The 13,675-nt window shown below is 41.9% G+C and overlaps 1 protein-coding gene across 1 annotated transcript; it reads left to right on the forward strand.

Moving 5' to 3' along the window:
* The first annotated feature begins 1,306 nt into the window (after positions 1-1,306).
* NELFB (negative elongation factor complex member B) lies at positions 1,307-13,438 on the forward strand. The gene is made up of 13 exons (XM_062590804.1): positions 1,307-1,438; positions 1,685-1,848; positions 2,041-2,140; positions 2,934-3,164; positions 4,597-4,782; positions 6,126-6,238; positions 6,925-7,027; positions 8,020-8,115; positions 9,474-9,616; positions 10,585-10,691; positions 11,666-11,807; positions 12,620-12,728; positions 12,985-13,438. The coding sequence occupies exons 1-13, from the start codon at positions 1,337-1,339 to the stop codon at positions 13,120-13,122; spliced, it is 1,734 nt and encodes a 577-aa protein (XP_062446788.1). The 5' UTR covers positions 1,307-1,336; the 3' UTR covers positions 13,123-13,438.
* Positions 13,439-13,675: the final 237 nt, after the last annotated feature.

Below are 13,675 nucleotides of genomic sequence, written 5' to 3' on the forward strand. Positions count from 1 at the left end.
TGTCCCCATAGCTGGCAGAAGATTTTGCTAGTCAGGCCTCCATCTACAGAATTAAAAGGATGACACATTCTTGGTGCAGAGATATGCATCTCTCAGTCTTAGGTATTTTTAAGGGAAGTGCCAAGGATGCCTTCATTTTCCTACAGTGCAGCCAGACTCCTGTTCAGATTTTGCTGGTCCATAGCTCAAACGTGTATGTGCCTGCAGTGCTGTTTACATCTGCCCTAGCTAAGGCAGCAGCTTAGGGATTGTTTACATTTGGGCTGATAATGCTCCACTTTGTAATGAGGATGCCAATTAAATTGCCTGAGTGCTGACGATCCTCCTTCCTCACTGCTCTCACATCTGCCCAGAAGGACAGGCACGCTTTCACGTAGCTCACTGGGAAGAGTCAAAGAGCAGTCCAGCTTGCTGCAGCATAGGGAACAAAAGAGGTGCCCTAGGCATCGCTCCTCTCAAAGAAGTGCCGTCTGTGTGCAGAGTGGAGAGTGAAATTCCACATACTTAAACATTCCCCTGCTGTCAGGAGGGAAAATATTGCAGCCTGGTTCTGTGCCCAATGGACAGCGTGTAAGAGAGCTGATTTTTGAGAGTGAATTTAACCAGAAATTCCAGCCAGATGAGGAAGAGAATAATCCTGGAGCATGTCTGCAGATCTTAGAAGGAAGTAGGGTAGCAGGAATTTGTTATCCGTTTTGTAACAAATATCCTAAAGTAGGGGCTTGTGAAGGTCAAACGACGGAAGAGGAGAGGCTACTTCTCCTTTCCCAAGTTTTGCTTGCATTTCCCGTTTCCATGAGCCTCTGTCAGCAATCAGCCAAGGAGTCACAGCCCACCCTGAGCACCGGGCTAATAAAGCGACAGGTCACGCTGCGGGTAATACGGCCAGCTGCGTGGAGCGCGCACCCTGCACAGCAACGCTCCAAGCACAGATCGCCCCCCGAGGCCCGGCAGAGCCTGGGCCGCCCTCCCGGGGGCCGCAGCTCGGGCTCCAGCCGTCTGCAGCCGGTGGCGCCGGGGCGGCGAAGGCCCAGGGCCCGCTGGCTCGCCGTGGCGGGGGCGCAGCGAGCCCCGCAGCGCCCCGCACGCCCTGGCGGCCGAGCTCGAGGCGTGCGAGGAGCGGGAGCTGCCCGGGCCGGCACGGCAGGCGCCGCCGCGGAACCTTGGTGCGGCGCAACGCGTTCCGCAGGCCGGCGCGGGCGGGCGGAGAAGAGTGAGGGACCGGCTCGAGCCGGGGGACCCGAGAGCGCGACGGACCGCGGCGGCCGCGGGGGAGCCGGGGGGCGGGGGGGAGGCGGTGGCGGGAGCGGGCCCGGCTGGGCCCGGCGGCGCCGCCATGTACGCGGGGCTGCAGGAGCTGGGGGTGGCCAACGGCGAGGACCTCAAGGAGACGCTGACCAACTGCACGGAGCCGCTGAAGGCCATCGAGCAGTTCCAGGTGGTGCGGGGCGCCGCGGGGAGGGCCGGCGGCAGCGGGCCGGCTGCGTGCGCGAGGGCGGCGCGGGAAGGCCTGAAGGGGGCTCCTGGGGCTCCTCCCTTCTCTCTCTCCCTTTTTTTCTATTTTATTTTATTTTGTGTTTGTTTTTCCGTAGCCAGCATAGCTTTAGCGCTCCGTGCTGTCGTTTGTGGCCAGCGGAGCGAGCTAACCGAGCCCTCTGTCCCTGTCCGGTGTTTGTGTTGGCAGACGGAAAATGGAGTCCTGCTGCCCTCCCTGCAGTCGGCCCTGCCCTTCCTGGACCTGCACGGCACCCCCAGACTCGAGTTTCACCAGTCGGTGTTCGATGAGCTGAGGGAGAAGCTGCTGGAGAGGGTCTCGGCCATTGCTTTGGAAGGGAAAGTTGAGGAAAGGTGTGTGAGCAGTCTGGTTGGTTCTTTGGGCTGAGTTAGAAAATCCATTTGTAAGCACTTACTGTAGGCAAGTGACTTGTGCGTGAGAGTTAGGATTCTGGGAGCACAAGTTGCAGTGGCCTTGAGATGAGTCACTGTGGTCCTTTCCTGATAATCATTGCTTAGAGTCTCTTTAAATGTATCCACTTTCAGATACAAGAAGCTGGAAGATCTCCTAGAGAAGAGTTTTTCCCTGGTCAAGATGCCTTCCATACAGCCTGTAGTAATGTGTGTCATGAAGCATTTGCCCAAGGTAAAAGCACTGCTGCAGTTGGCCTGTTCTATCACATCTCTGCTGGGTAGCTTCCCTTAGCTGTGCTCTTAGCTGGGCTGCATCTGCAGACAGTCTATAGGTTTGTTGTTCACTGTTAGGAAACAAGTAAAGATTTATTTCATTCTTGTATCTGTTAGCAATTTAATAGATCAGTTCAAAAAGCATTTTACATTTTCATAATTAGAGAAGACTGTTTCTTCTTTATTCAATACATGGAGCTTCCTAAAAACAGTCAAGTTCAGCAATAGGAGGTTTTTTTCATAGCTGACTTATACTTATCTATGGCAAATGGAAAATAAGAGTTGAAGAATACAACTAGAGGTGGACAGGAGAGATAAAGGTCTATGAAGCAAGATTCCTAGAAGGAGCAGCTTTGTTAAAAGCATCATATTGTGCCTAAGGCAATGGATTCAAAACTGCCACTAGAATTTTTAAAGCTACTGAGTTTTTAATCATCACCCTAAAACTTAGTTTCATAGTTTTAAATCAAGCCTTTTATCCTCTTTGGAGAGACAAAAAAAAAAGATGAAAAACTTGGTGTATTATCTGGTTTTATAAGAACTAAGTGTCTTAAGACTGGCTTACTGTTACAGGAATAGGGGAGGCAAAAGGTGAATCAGTGATATTTCCTTTTATTAAATAGCATTGTTGTGCAAATTATGAAACTGTCTCGGACTGTGATTTAGATGTCTTCTGTAGTCAATAACCTGTTGCTTGGACAGTCAGGTAACTCAGCTGCTCTATACTTTGGTAACTGCTAAACTGATTATAGGTCCCTGAAAAGAAGCTGAAGTTAGTAATGGCAGACAAGGATTTGTATAAAGCATGTGCCGTGGAGGTAAAACGCCAGATCTGGCAGGATAACCAAGCCCTCTTTGGTGATGAAGTATCTCCGCTGCTGAAGCAATACATTCTGGAGAAAGAAAATATTCTCTTCAGCAATGATATTTCTGTCTTGCACAACTTTTTCAGCCCATCTCCCAAAACAAGACGTCAAGGAGAGGTAAGAACAAGGAAACCTCTTACAACATGTTCTCAAGTGGAATTTGTTAACTTTATTGTCAACTTCAAATAATCAAGAGTCTGTCTTACCTCCCCAACTTTGCTACTAACTTCAAGTTGATTGAATGGACAAATAATTTACAAGAAAAGCCAGCTTACATACTTTGATCAAAGCAGCAGGAATTATTTTAATAGTTAATCAGTGCTGTGTGATAATTTGTTAATGTTCTAGGTTGCCTTTATCACTCAATCTGGCTTTAATATCCCTCAGTTATTCTGAAGACTGAACATCTCTATCAAATCAGTTTGGATATCTTAAATCTTTTTTTTCTTTAGCAGGACAAACAAAATCTTTTCTGTTTTTTTTCTTTTTTTTTTCTTTTTATAAAAATGGAAAGGAGCATTGAAAATTGTAGCTAAGCTGGCCTTCAGAAAAGATGGATGGAAGTACTTGAGGTGGCTGAGCTGATCCAACACTGCCACTGGAAGGGCAGGTCCTGCTCCTCTCCTCCCTACTTCTAGCTCTGGCGATTATCACACCCTTCTGTGAGCTGATTCAGCTCAGTAAATGCCACAGAAACCTTAGCAAATAAGAACAGTAAGTAGTTTTCCAAGTTAGTGAGTTGAACCTGCTCAACAAAGAGATCAGCAAGCACCAAAGCTGTTGCAAGGAGGTGTGCTGGATCACACAGGTAGGCTTGAGCTGGGATAGGACAGTGTCACAGTTGTTAGGAGGAGTGAGTCTCTCCCCTTTCTGGTGATAGCAAACTATTAGATTGGCTCAACTATAATATATCCCATTACTTCAGGAGGCTTTTGCTCCAAAAGGGAAATGCTAGAGTTTCTGTAAGGACCTTGAGGATGCTAACAAATCACCGTGATAAGACAGTGTAAAGCTCCAATATCAGAGAAGGTAGCGCATCTGTTATTTGAGGGATTTGGCTTGTATCTGATTTACTTTCAAGAGCCTGCTTTTAATGTAAGTTCACTGGTGCAATTGCTTGAGATTTTTATGCTGCAGATTTACCTCATCCTCATGATCATTGTCTAAAGGTAGACGGAAGTACAAAAAGCCTTCCAATGAAAAGCGAATTTCCTTCCGTGTTACAGTAATTGTAAGTTTTATTATTAATAACAAGTACTGCTGTCTACCCTTTTGCATAACTGAACACTTTACTAAAACAAATTGAAGCACTTGTAAAGAGAGACATTTTTTAAAAGTTTGTTCTTCCATAATGGCTGTGAAATAGCTAGTGAACATTTCTTGAATAAACACTATTGGAAATTCTGGTATAAAATATCCTTTTAAGGAACTCATTTCAATGTGGATGTTTCAGACTTGATAAATCATGTAAAAGAATTAACTTTTAAGTCTTTTGTGAGGTAGCAGGATCTCTTGATAGTGAGTGCACATTTTTCTGCTTTGGGTTTAGGTGGTTCAGAAGCTGACCCAGATGATTGGGAAGAATGTGAAGCTCTACGATATGGTGTTACAGTTTCTGAGAACTTTGTTCCTTCGGACAAGGAATGTTCATTACTGCACACTAAGAGCAGAGCTCCTGATGTCGCTGCATGACCTGGATATCAGTGAAATCTGCACCGTTGACCCATGTCATAAGGTATTAAGCATGTTGGACAGATAGGAGTATTACTGGACAATTTTCTGTTTCGCCCACTGTTGTGCATACCTGCTGCCCTGTAGGTCTTCAGCTCAGAGAAGATGACTCCTCTCTGTGAAGAGAGTTCAGAACTTGAATCCAAAAGTCATCTTATATTCCTTGGAACTTCAGGTGAAAATTTCATCTTGGTTAACCAGCAGCTTTCATTTCATTACCCATAAATCGTTCAAATTTATGGTACTTGTGCAGTGTTTAAAGTAGTGTCTAATCTGACCTATGCAGATGCTGCAACAATAATCAAAAACGTTAGCTAGTCCCAGGTTCTTAATCAAAGCATACTGCCCTCCCTGTTTTGCCTGTAGTGTGATACACTCCATCTATCAACAGACTATGTGTGTAACTGATTAAGTACTTCGGATCTTGAATTATAAGAAACATTAAACTATTAAAATATTGGGGGACATGCTAAGTTTTACGTGTATTCTGCTTATAGAGAATAGGTACTAAAGTGATGATAAATGTTATTGCACGCTCTTTAATGTCCTCTGGTCAAGAGTCTCAAAACCAGTACGCGCACCCGGACTGTGTACAAGACGGCAGTTCTTGTTTTATTTATAGATCATTTTTAGTGACCTCGTTCTTTCCACTTCCAATGCAGTGACTGATGTGAGGAAAGTATGCTGTGATGAAAGCATTTCAGAAAACTTGGACAGATTTTTGTCTTTTTTTAATTTTAAAATGACAACTGAAATGTTGATGAATGTATGTTGTTTTCACAATGGGAAAACGCTTTATTTTAGGTTGGATAAAATGTTTCACTCAACTGTCTTTCCATTTTGATAATGAAATTATAAAGGAGAGGCAGCTCTACTTTCATTATCCCTTCCTTAAAGGGTAGGAGTGGTATTGCTGTGGCTAAAATATCCCACGTTCTTACTGCTAAATGATGCTGCTTCTGTATAAACCTCCTCCTTCTGTAACTCCACACTGATCGGGTGTACTAGGCAGTTGTATATTTTATAGGTGTTTATTCCTTAATTACCAGGGAGTGTGTTTTTCGGGGTGTGTGGGGGGGAGAAAGTGGTATCCATTGAACTTACATCTCTGTCTCTGGCCTTCTTTTGAGAAGCTTGTATTTTTGACCTCCTCTGTATTTGTGATCAGCTTGTTACCATATATTAGTATACTAATGAAGGATATTAATTCTAGAGATTTGGAGGTTATTCTGAGCCTATTTTCTATGACATCATGTATTTTATGCCAGTTTAGATTAATTTCTGTGGTTATCATAAAGTGTTCTCTTTTTTTTTCTTTTTTTTTCTTTTTTTTTTTTTTTGTAACAGTTCACCTGGTGCCTTGATGCCTGCATTCGTGAGAAGTTTGTGGACAACAAGAGAGCTCGTGAGTTGCAAGGGTTTCTGGACGGAGTGAAGAAAGGACAGGAACAAGTATTGGGGTAAGCTGTTTTAGGCTGTTTATTGAGAAATCAAAAATGGGTTCCTAACAGCCACAACATCTGACAGGTATGTTAGGTGTTAGTTCTTCCTTCCTTGAAGCCACGTAACAACCAGTAGTCCTACCATATGCTCCGATTCAGTGCACTGATCGGCATCATTCTGCTAGGCACGCTCACATGATGCAATTTATACTGCTTACGTTACCATCCTTCAGTGATTGTTACAGTCTCCCTCATGGCCTGGCAACTGATTTTGTGAGGTCACCTGTTTCATTTCAGTGCAAAAAACCTTTAGTAGTCATTTTCAGAGAACTTCCTCTTTCAAGTCAAAAGAAGTAATATTCATGGTGTTTTTTTCAAGGCTAGAGAATGTTCATCAGATTGATAGGTAGTAAAAGCTAGAAATTCACATTTTTGTGTTATTACAGTGAGGTTATTGCTACAATATTTGTCCTGAATCTATATATCTCTCTCTCTTTCTATATATACTGTAACTATATGTATATAGTTATAAAAATGTAAAACATACACACACTGCTTGATACTCCATCTGATACTTTATAGACTCAGTTCTCATGCTGGTGTAAATGTGCCCTCTAGAAGTTGGTGTCCTACAGCTGGATGCAGAACTAGATTGTAAGATTAGTTGCCATGCGTGACATACATTTGATTTTGCTTCTTTTTAGGGACTTATCTATGATCTTGTGTGATCCCTTTGCCATTAACACCTTAGCCTTGAGTACCATAAGGCACCTACAAGACCTGGTTGGGCAGGACACCTTACCCAGGGTGAGTATGGGGAGCCTGTGTGCTTGATGTGATACTGCTAGAGCCTAAATTGAGTGGCATTCATCATCAAATTCCAGAGACTGGCACAATGGAGGTAGTACAGCTAAGCTCTCAAATGCATGTGTAAACTGAAATAGGGGAAATGTAATACCACCTTTCCATTCGTAGCACTTAACTTAGAACTCTATATGTGCGCTCTTCAGAGGCAGGTATTTTTAAGCTTTCCAAACTGGCAGTGACTTCTCTGTCTGGCTTATTCTGTCCTAAGAGTTATGTCTGTGTGCATATTCCTGCTTTGTCCTTCCAGCAATTTGTCTTACAGCAGCAGCACTTCTTCCCTGCTGTGGTAAACTTGATGGGTTAATTTACACTGCTCTGGTCTGTTGGCTCTGATATGGTACACTTCCTGCGAGTAGTATCTGCAGGAGGTACTTAAATGTTAAGAGGAGGCTAGCCTTACAGGAGCCTGAACAGTACGAGGCATTTGCTGTTTTTCATCCCTGGGATTTTCAAATTTCATTGTTGGATTAAATAATTGCTTCATGACAGTTTAAAATTGAAAATTGTTTTGGTTTCAGGGCATGATATAAATGATAAACTGATATCATTCTTACATAGTCTTTCTGTTACTTGCTTCTGTTGAGATGCTGTGATTCATCCTGTCACACATTGTATTTCATTATGCTAATTTGACTGGACACCTTTGAAAACAGTGTCGTGATCAGAATGGCTGCATAACTCTTGGCACTTTATAAAATGTTATGAAAAAAAAGACCTTGGGTGTGGCTGATTTGTGCTTGCGGCTATTTGAATCACTTTGAGCAATCAGTTGTCAATTAAATCAGAGAACTGGTTGCCTCCAGCAATCTTTGACCAGCAATCTTTAATCCAGGAGAAATTTGAATCTGAGCTACTACTTTCAAATAAATGTCCATATATACAACTTGTAGAAGATGAAAATAGCTGTTTTTTTCTTCCTCTTAAAATTCGAGGAAAGCCCAGATCTGCTGCTGCTCCTTAGGATGCTGTCTCTAGGACAAGGTGCTTGGGACATGATTGACAGCCAAGTCTTCAAGGAACCAAAAATGGTGAGCCTTCTTTAGATTTGTTTCTTGTTTTCTTTGTCTTCTGTTTGCATATTTCAATATTCAGGTCAGCTTTCTGCATACGTCTCGTTATAGCTTTCATGGAAAAAGAATGTAACTGTTCACAGAGCAGCAAATCAACTGGCACACTGTAAACCTTGTTTACATACTTTTTCATTTCCATGAATGTCTGGCATTTGCTGTTTTTAATCTGATCTCTCGCTCTATTACTGTTCTCACTGATTGCTCATTATTCCTGGGACATTCCACCCAAATGACAGGTTTATAAAGCAGATTTTATATGAGAAAGCAGCATTTTGGAGGCTGCTGTGAAGCTTTGGTAACAGTGTGGTACCTTCTCATTGACAGGAAAAATATTTTTGCCTTCCAGATCTCTGTGACAGTAGATTTATGTAAGGGTTACATTCAGCTGCTGAATTACTGAATGGCAATTTCTCTGTGTTGTTCCTTTGGCCAATATTATAGGCAGCCCTAATGAGCTCTGGGAGCAGATATATTCAGCTGACAGTGGGAAGGCCAACCACGGTGTTGCACAGTAGTACAGTTTCTCAAGAGAAACTTGATGTTTCTATTCTGGAGTGTAAAGCATCCCTCAGGGACGGTTGAAGTCTCCAAGATGTGTGTTGCAGGCTGATTGCATGTTTAAATTTACCATGGGAGGAGTGTGCATCAATACTCAGACTGTAATGGTAAAGATTACTGACACTCTAGTAGCACTATGATTATCCTGCAGCTCATTGGAAGTGTTCTCCTGAATCCTGTGGAAAGAAATTTTGAAGCTTTCTTCTAAAGGAAATCACATCTGTATTTAAAATCTGTTCTATTTGTGATTTCACAAGCGGTAGCCTCCCGTTCTGTGAATGGGACAACACAGGTGGTTGATCTGTCTCTTACAGAGCCAGTGTGTGTGGAGGGGAGATGCACACAAACTTTTTCTTGTTGCTATTCAATCAGTTTAGGGAATGAACAAAAGAATTTACAATTGTTGATAAAAGCAGTTTGATACCATCCTTATTATATAGCGCTTGCAGAAATACTGGAAAAGATATCTCTGAAGAAATACACATTATGTAATTGTCAATTCAAAGAGTTTGAGCAGGAGCACATCTTTAGATGTGGTGATGTACTGCAGTTTTCCTAATTACCACTGGAGCACGTGGAAGTGAAGTTTTCAAGCAGGTTGAAAGGAACTAGATGTCTGAAAGGTGTTTTCCTAAGTTTAGAATGGGGATCATAATATTGGCTCAATATTTGTTAAAATACTCTTGAGACTTTTAGATGGCATTAACTGATTGATGCATATACTGTTTTTTTCCCCTCTATTCTTTCGTCCTTCTAAGGAAGCTGAGTTGATCACGAAGTTCTTGCCTATGTTGATGTCTTTTGTGGTGGACGACCACACGTTCAATGTAGATCAGAAACTGCCTTCAGAAGAGAAGGGGCCAATTCCCTACCCCAGCGCGATCCCTGAAGCTTTCACCAAGTACGTAATCTGCCTTGCCAATTTTATACACATTAGTCATATTACCAAAGCAAAACATCCTGTCAGCCAATGCTGACAGGAAATAGCAGCGTATGTGGTAAAATGAAGACTTTCTTGGGGTATGATTTAGCTCTAACTAATTAAGGCTGAAATTATCCATTGGCAGAACAGTTTTCCACCATGATTCCTCAAATACGATTTACTTACATAAAATAATGTTTCTTGATACGACTGTTGTTTCTGCATGGTGTATATGAAAGTATTTGGTATTACAGCTTTCAAATATACTGCTTACGTAGCTTCGCAAGCAGTGCATGATAAATGTTTGAGTGATATCATTTAACTTGGGTGCATCTGCCCATGCTTGCTATCTAATGAGTGCTGGTGTAGATTGTAAGATTAGCATTTTATCACAGAGACTCATTCTTTGTTGATAACCTATCACTCCAGGGACTTCAAGATAAACAAACATCCTCTGTATGTTCAGTTGTGTTCAGCTCTTGCACTAATTTTGAGCAAAATTCTTATCTGTGTGTCAGAATCCAGAATGAATATTGTATCCCAGTAGAGGCGTACTTACAGCTGCTTTATTGCAGCATTGGTATTTGACCTTTGGGAAACCTTTAAAACAAAACAAAATTGGACTTTGTATCATGTTTAAGTCTTTAGGCCTGTTCTAAATCTCATTTTGAATGAGAACTTTTTATTGTTAATACTATTTTAAATGCTCACAATCAAATCTGATTGTTTGATTGTGAGACAGGGCAAATGGTACTTTTTTTGGATTGTGGCAGTGGATATAGTGATTTACTCAGTCACCAAGTAGCTGCTTCTCGTCAGGTTTGAGGTTAACTATTGCAGTAACTGCTTGATTCCTACCCAACACTGAATTTTAAATCCTCTTATTTTTATTTTTTTTGGATCTGTACTTGCTTTATTGATTAAGAGCCTTTTTTGGGCCATAACAGATTCTTGCAGGAGAACAGAATAGCTTGTGAGATTGGGCTATATTACATCCTTCACATCACTAAACAGAGGAACAAGAATGCTTTCCTTAGACTTCTGCCGGCACTGGGTGAGTTTTGTTCTTGTCTTCTACTCTATAACTGTTTGCCTTGTGTTGGAAAGCTAGAAGAAGGCATAGAAGAACCTGAAGTCAATGTGATTTTTGAAGTCAAAGAGATTGCATTTTGGTTTTGGCTGTTCTGGTAACTTAGTTGTAAGGCCCTGCAAAAGGATGTGCTTATTTCTGTCTGCAATTGGAATTTTTCTGCTGATCCAAGAATTTAGGCATATTGACTGAAGTTCAGAAGTTCTTTATATCAAAGATTGTATTAACAATGAAATTAGCTGAGAGCTATTTGAAGTGAAACTGAAAGATAAAACAGCAGGTGGCTTAATTCTTCTGCAGCTCACAGTAGTTGTATATGGCTTGAAATCTGTGGGACTCAGCAGTGTAGTGAAAAAACTTGTAACAAAACAAGACCAAAGACATCCCTAAACTTCTCCCTGGGGTTACCTTCTTCACTGACTTCTGTAGGTTAAGTTTAATAAGAGCTCTGAATTAATCTTAGGAATTGCTGCTGCCAGTAATGGGGGGGGGGTTTCATGTCTCCACTCCTTGCCTTCCCCCACCTCTGGTGTTTTGACACTTTTCTGAGCTCATCTGTGCTGGGGAATTTTCCACCAGGTAAGTGGTTTGCATCTGCTCACTGTGGGGTCTAAGAAGCACAAGGAGGTGGACATGGCCATGAGCAGAGAGGATTGTGGAGAAGGTTTTTAGGGGAGTTTGTGATTTTGGCAACAGTCAGCTATTACGTGGGACTTGAGTCTTGGTGCAGACACGGGTTTTCCACAAACTCTTCTCACCCCCACTGTTTTTAGTATTTTTATATCTGGAAGGTCGTAGCCACCTGCATGGATTACATCTTGCAGAAGTCAGTGAAGGAAAGTTTACTGCAAAGCTTTCGGCAGGAACACCTGCTGCTGTGTTGTCAGGGTCTGGCACATTCTTGCCAATCTTAATCTCTTTGCTTTTGTGTTGTGCAGTTGAGACGTTCAGTGACTTGGCCTTCAGTGATATTTTTCTGCATTTGCTCACTGGTAACCTCACACTGCTGGGTGATGAATTTGCAATTGAGGAGTTCTGCACCAGTCTCTTTGATGGCTTTTTTCTCACTGCATGCTCAAGGTAAATCTGATGTTTCTCAACAAAAGTGAGTTTACGAGACAGCGGAGAGAGGCTGTACTGTTTGGATCTATTGTTTAATCTTTCAGCATATAGTGGAAATATTAGCCCAATAACATTTTTTCTTTAAAAAAAGGTTTATGTTTTGTGATTTTTTTTTTAACTGAAAAAATGTGTTGATTATAAATTATTACCTAAACTGTAAGTTTCTTGTTTGCAAAATGGGGTTACAAAAGACAGTATTCTTCATGGTTTGCAGTTGCTGTGAATACAAAAGGTTAACTTCAGCTTTTTGTAGTATCAGCTGCACACAAAAAACTTGTTTTTATCTGTTAATTCTGTAAAGTCAGTGTGGTTTAACTGGTGGCCTTCAGAGCAAATCTAACCTCCAGAATGCTTCCCCAAAGGTGACTAGAACTGCTGTTCAAGCATAGCAGAATCTGCTGCTGCTACCACTTCCTCCACGTATACTGAGGCACAGACATTCTCCTGAATGTGCATAAGGCCTGGCCAACAGAGAGACCAGCTGCTGCCACTTAATACAGTCTGTACTTAAAATCTGTCCTTCCTTTCTCATAGCTGCTATAGTTAGTCCACCGCTGTTGAATGATTATATGAATTGCTTGGAGATCTAAGGCAGGCTTAGCATTTTGTAGCATGCAGGCAGTTCTGAGGTGTTTTGGCAAATTATAAGAAAGCTCTCAGTCTCTGGGTGTGTAAGGTATCCTTCTAATACTATTGCTTAGCTTTCTCTTTCTCAAGTAAGACCATGTTTGTTTATATCAGTTATTCTGCTTTAAAATTGCTGTTTGCAGAAAGGAGAATGTACATAGACATGTCCTAAGACTGCTGCTTCATCTCCATCATAAAGTGGCTCCTGCCAAGTTAGAGTCTCTCCAGAAGGCTTTGGAACCCACCAAGCAGGTAAGAAGAGAAGCATGAGAAAGGAAGAAATAATTGCAAATGAAGCAGCTGCCTCCCCAGACATAATTTAATGGAACATGTGTTCAGCTCAGATAGCAGCTTTCGCAGTGTTCCAAGTTATGTCTTAATTACATTGTAACTTCCTCTTTGTACATTGGTTTGTGTTAAAACATTCGTGGTAATTGCATATTTAGTGCTCTAGCTGGAATGAAGTATGACTCTTCTGTTTCTCCCCTCCCTGTTTCTCATTCAACAGAGTGGAGAAGCTGTGAAGGAGCTTTATAACCAGCTCACTGAGAAACTGGAGCTTCGCAAGCCTAGTCCAGCTGAAGTGACTGAGACTCCCTCCATGGAACTGCCCTTGCCCACTGTTCCTACACCAGCCTCACGCTGAGCTCTGGCTGTAGTGCAAGAGTGAGACAGAAGAACTAACCTAGTGCCCTGCATCTTGAAGGCATTGCATGCCTTGTCAAGCGTCTCTGCCTACAGGGTGGAAACTTAAAAAAAAAAAAAAAAAAAAAAAAAAAGCCACTGAGGCTCTCTCAGACACTTCAGATTGCCCTGCTCACTGGCTCTGGCCAGATAGAAAACTTTGTATGCAGTGCATTGCAAAGGTTTACTTTTCTTAAAGATAGCTGAGTGTCTTCTTGTAGATCCACTTAAATCTGACTGTACGTTTCTTTTTCCGAAAAGAAAAGACATATTTTTAAGCTTGGTATCTTGTATTTTTAAATTCAATTTCATGAAGTGATAAACGAGTGCTAAACTCCATTATGAATGCACAGATAGCTCATGTAAGCATAGATTTCCCATGGCTGTTAGTTTGCTTCTCTGAGTTGTTAGAGAGCTTAACAGAAGGAAATGTCAGAGAAGGTTACCTCCACTGATGTAATTTCCTGTTTTAGATTCTAGCACTTTTGGTACACCATAAGATGTGCTGCTTTAAA

Source organism: Rhea pennata, chromosome 18 (genome assembly GCF_028389875.1).
Source record: "Rhea pennata isolate bPtePen1 chromosome 18, bPtePen1.pri, whole genome shotgun sequence".
Lineage (NCBI taxonomy): Eukaryota > Metazoa > Chordata > Aves > Rheiformes > Rheidae > Rhea > Rhea pennata.

What these genes read in the sequence shown, in the direction of transcription:
- NELFB (XM_062590804.1), top strand. Translation starts at nt 1,337, where the DNA reads ATGTACGCGGGGCTGCAGGAGCTGGGGGTGGCCAACGGCGAGGACCTC. An exon ending in AAACAAGACGTCAAGGAGAG is followed by an intron (nt 3,165 to 4,596) that starts GTAAGAACAAGG and finishes CTTTGGGTTTAG; the next exon opens with GTGGTTCAGAAGCTGACCCA. An exon ending in GGCAGGACACCTTACCCAGG is followed by an intron (nt 7,028 to 8,019) that starts GTGAGTATGGGG and finishes TTAAAATTCGAG; the next exon opens with GAAAGCCCAGATCTGCTGCT.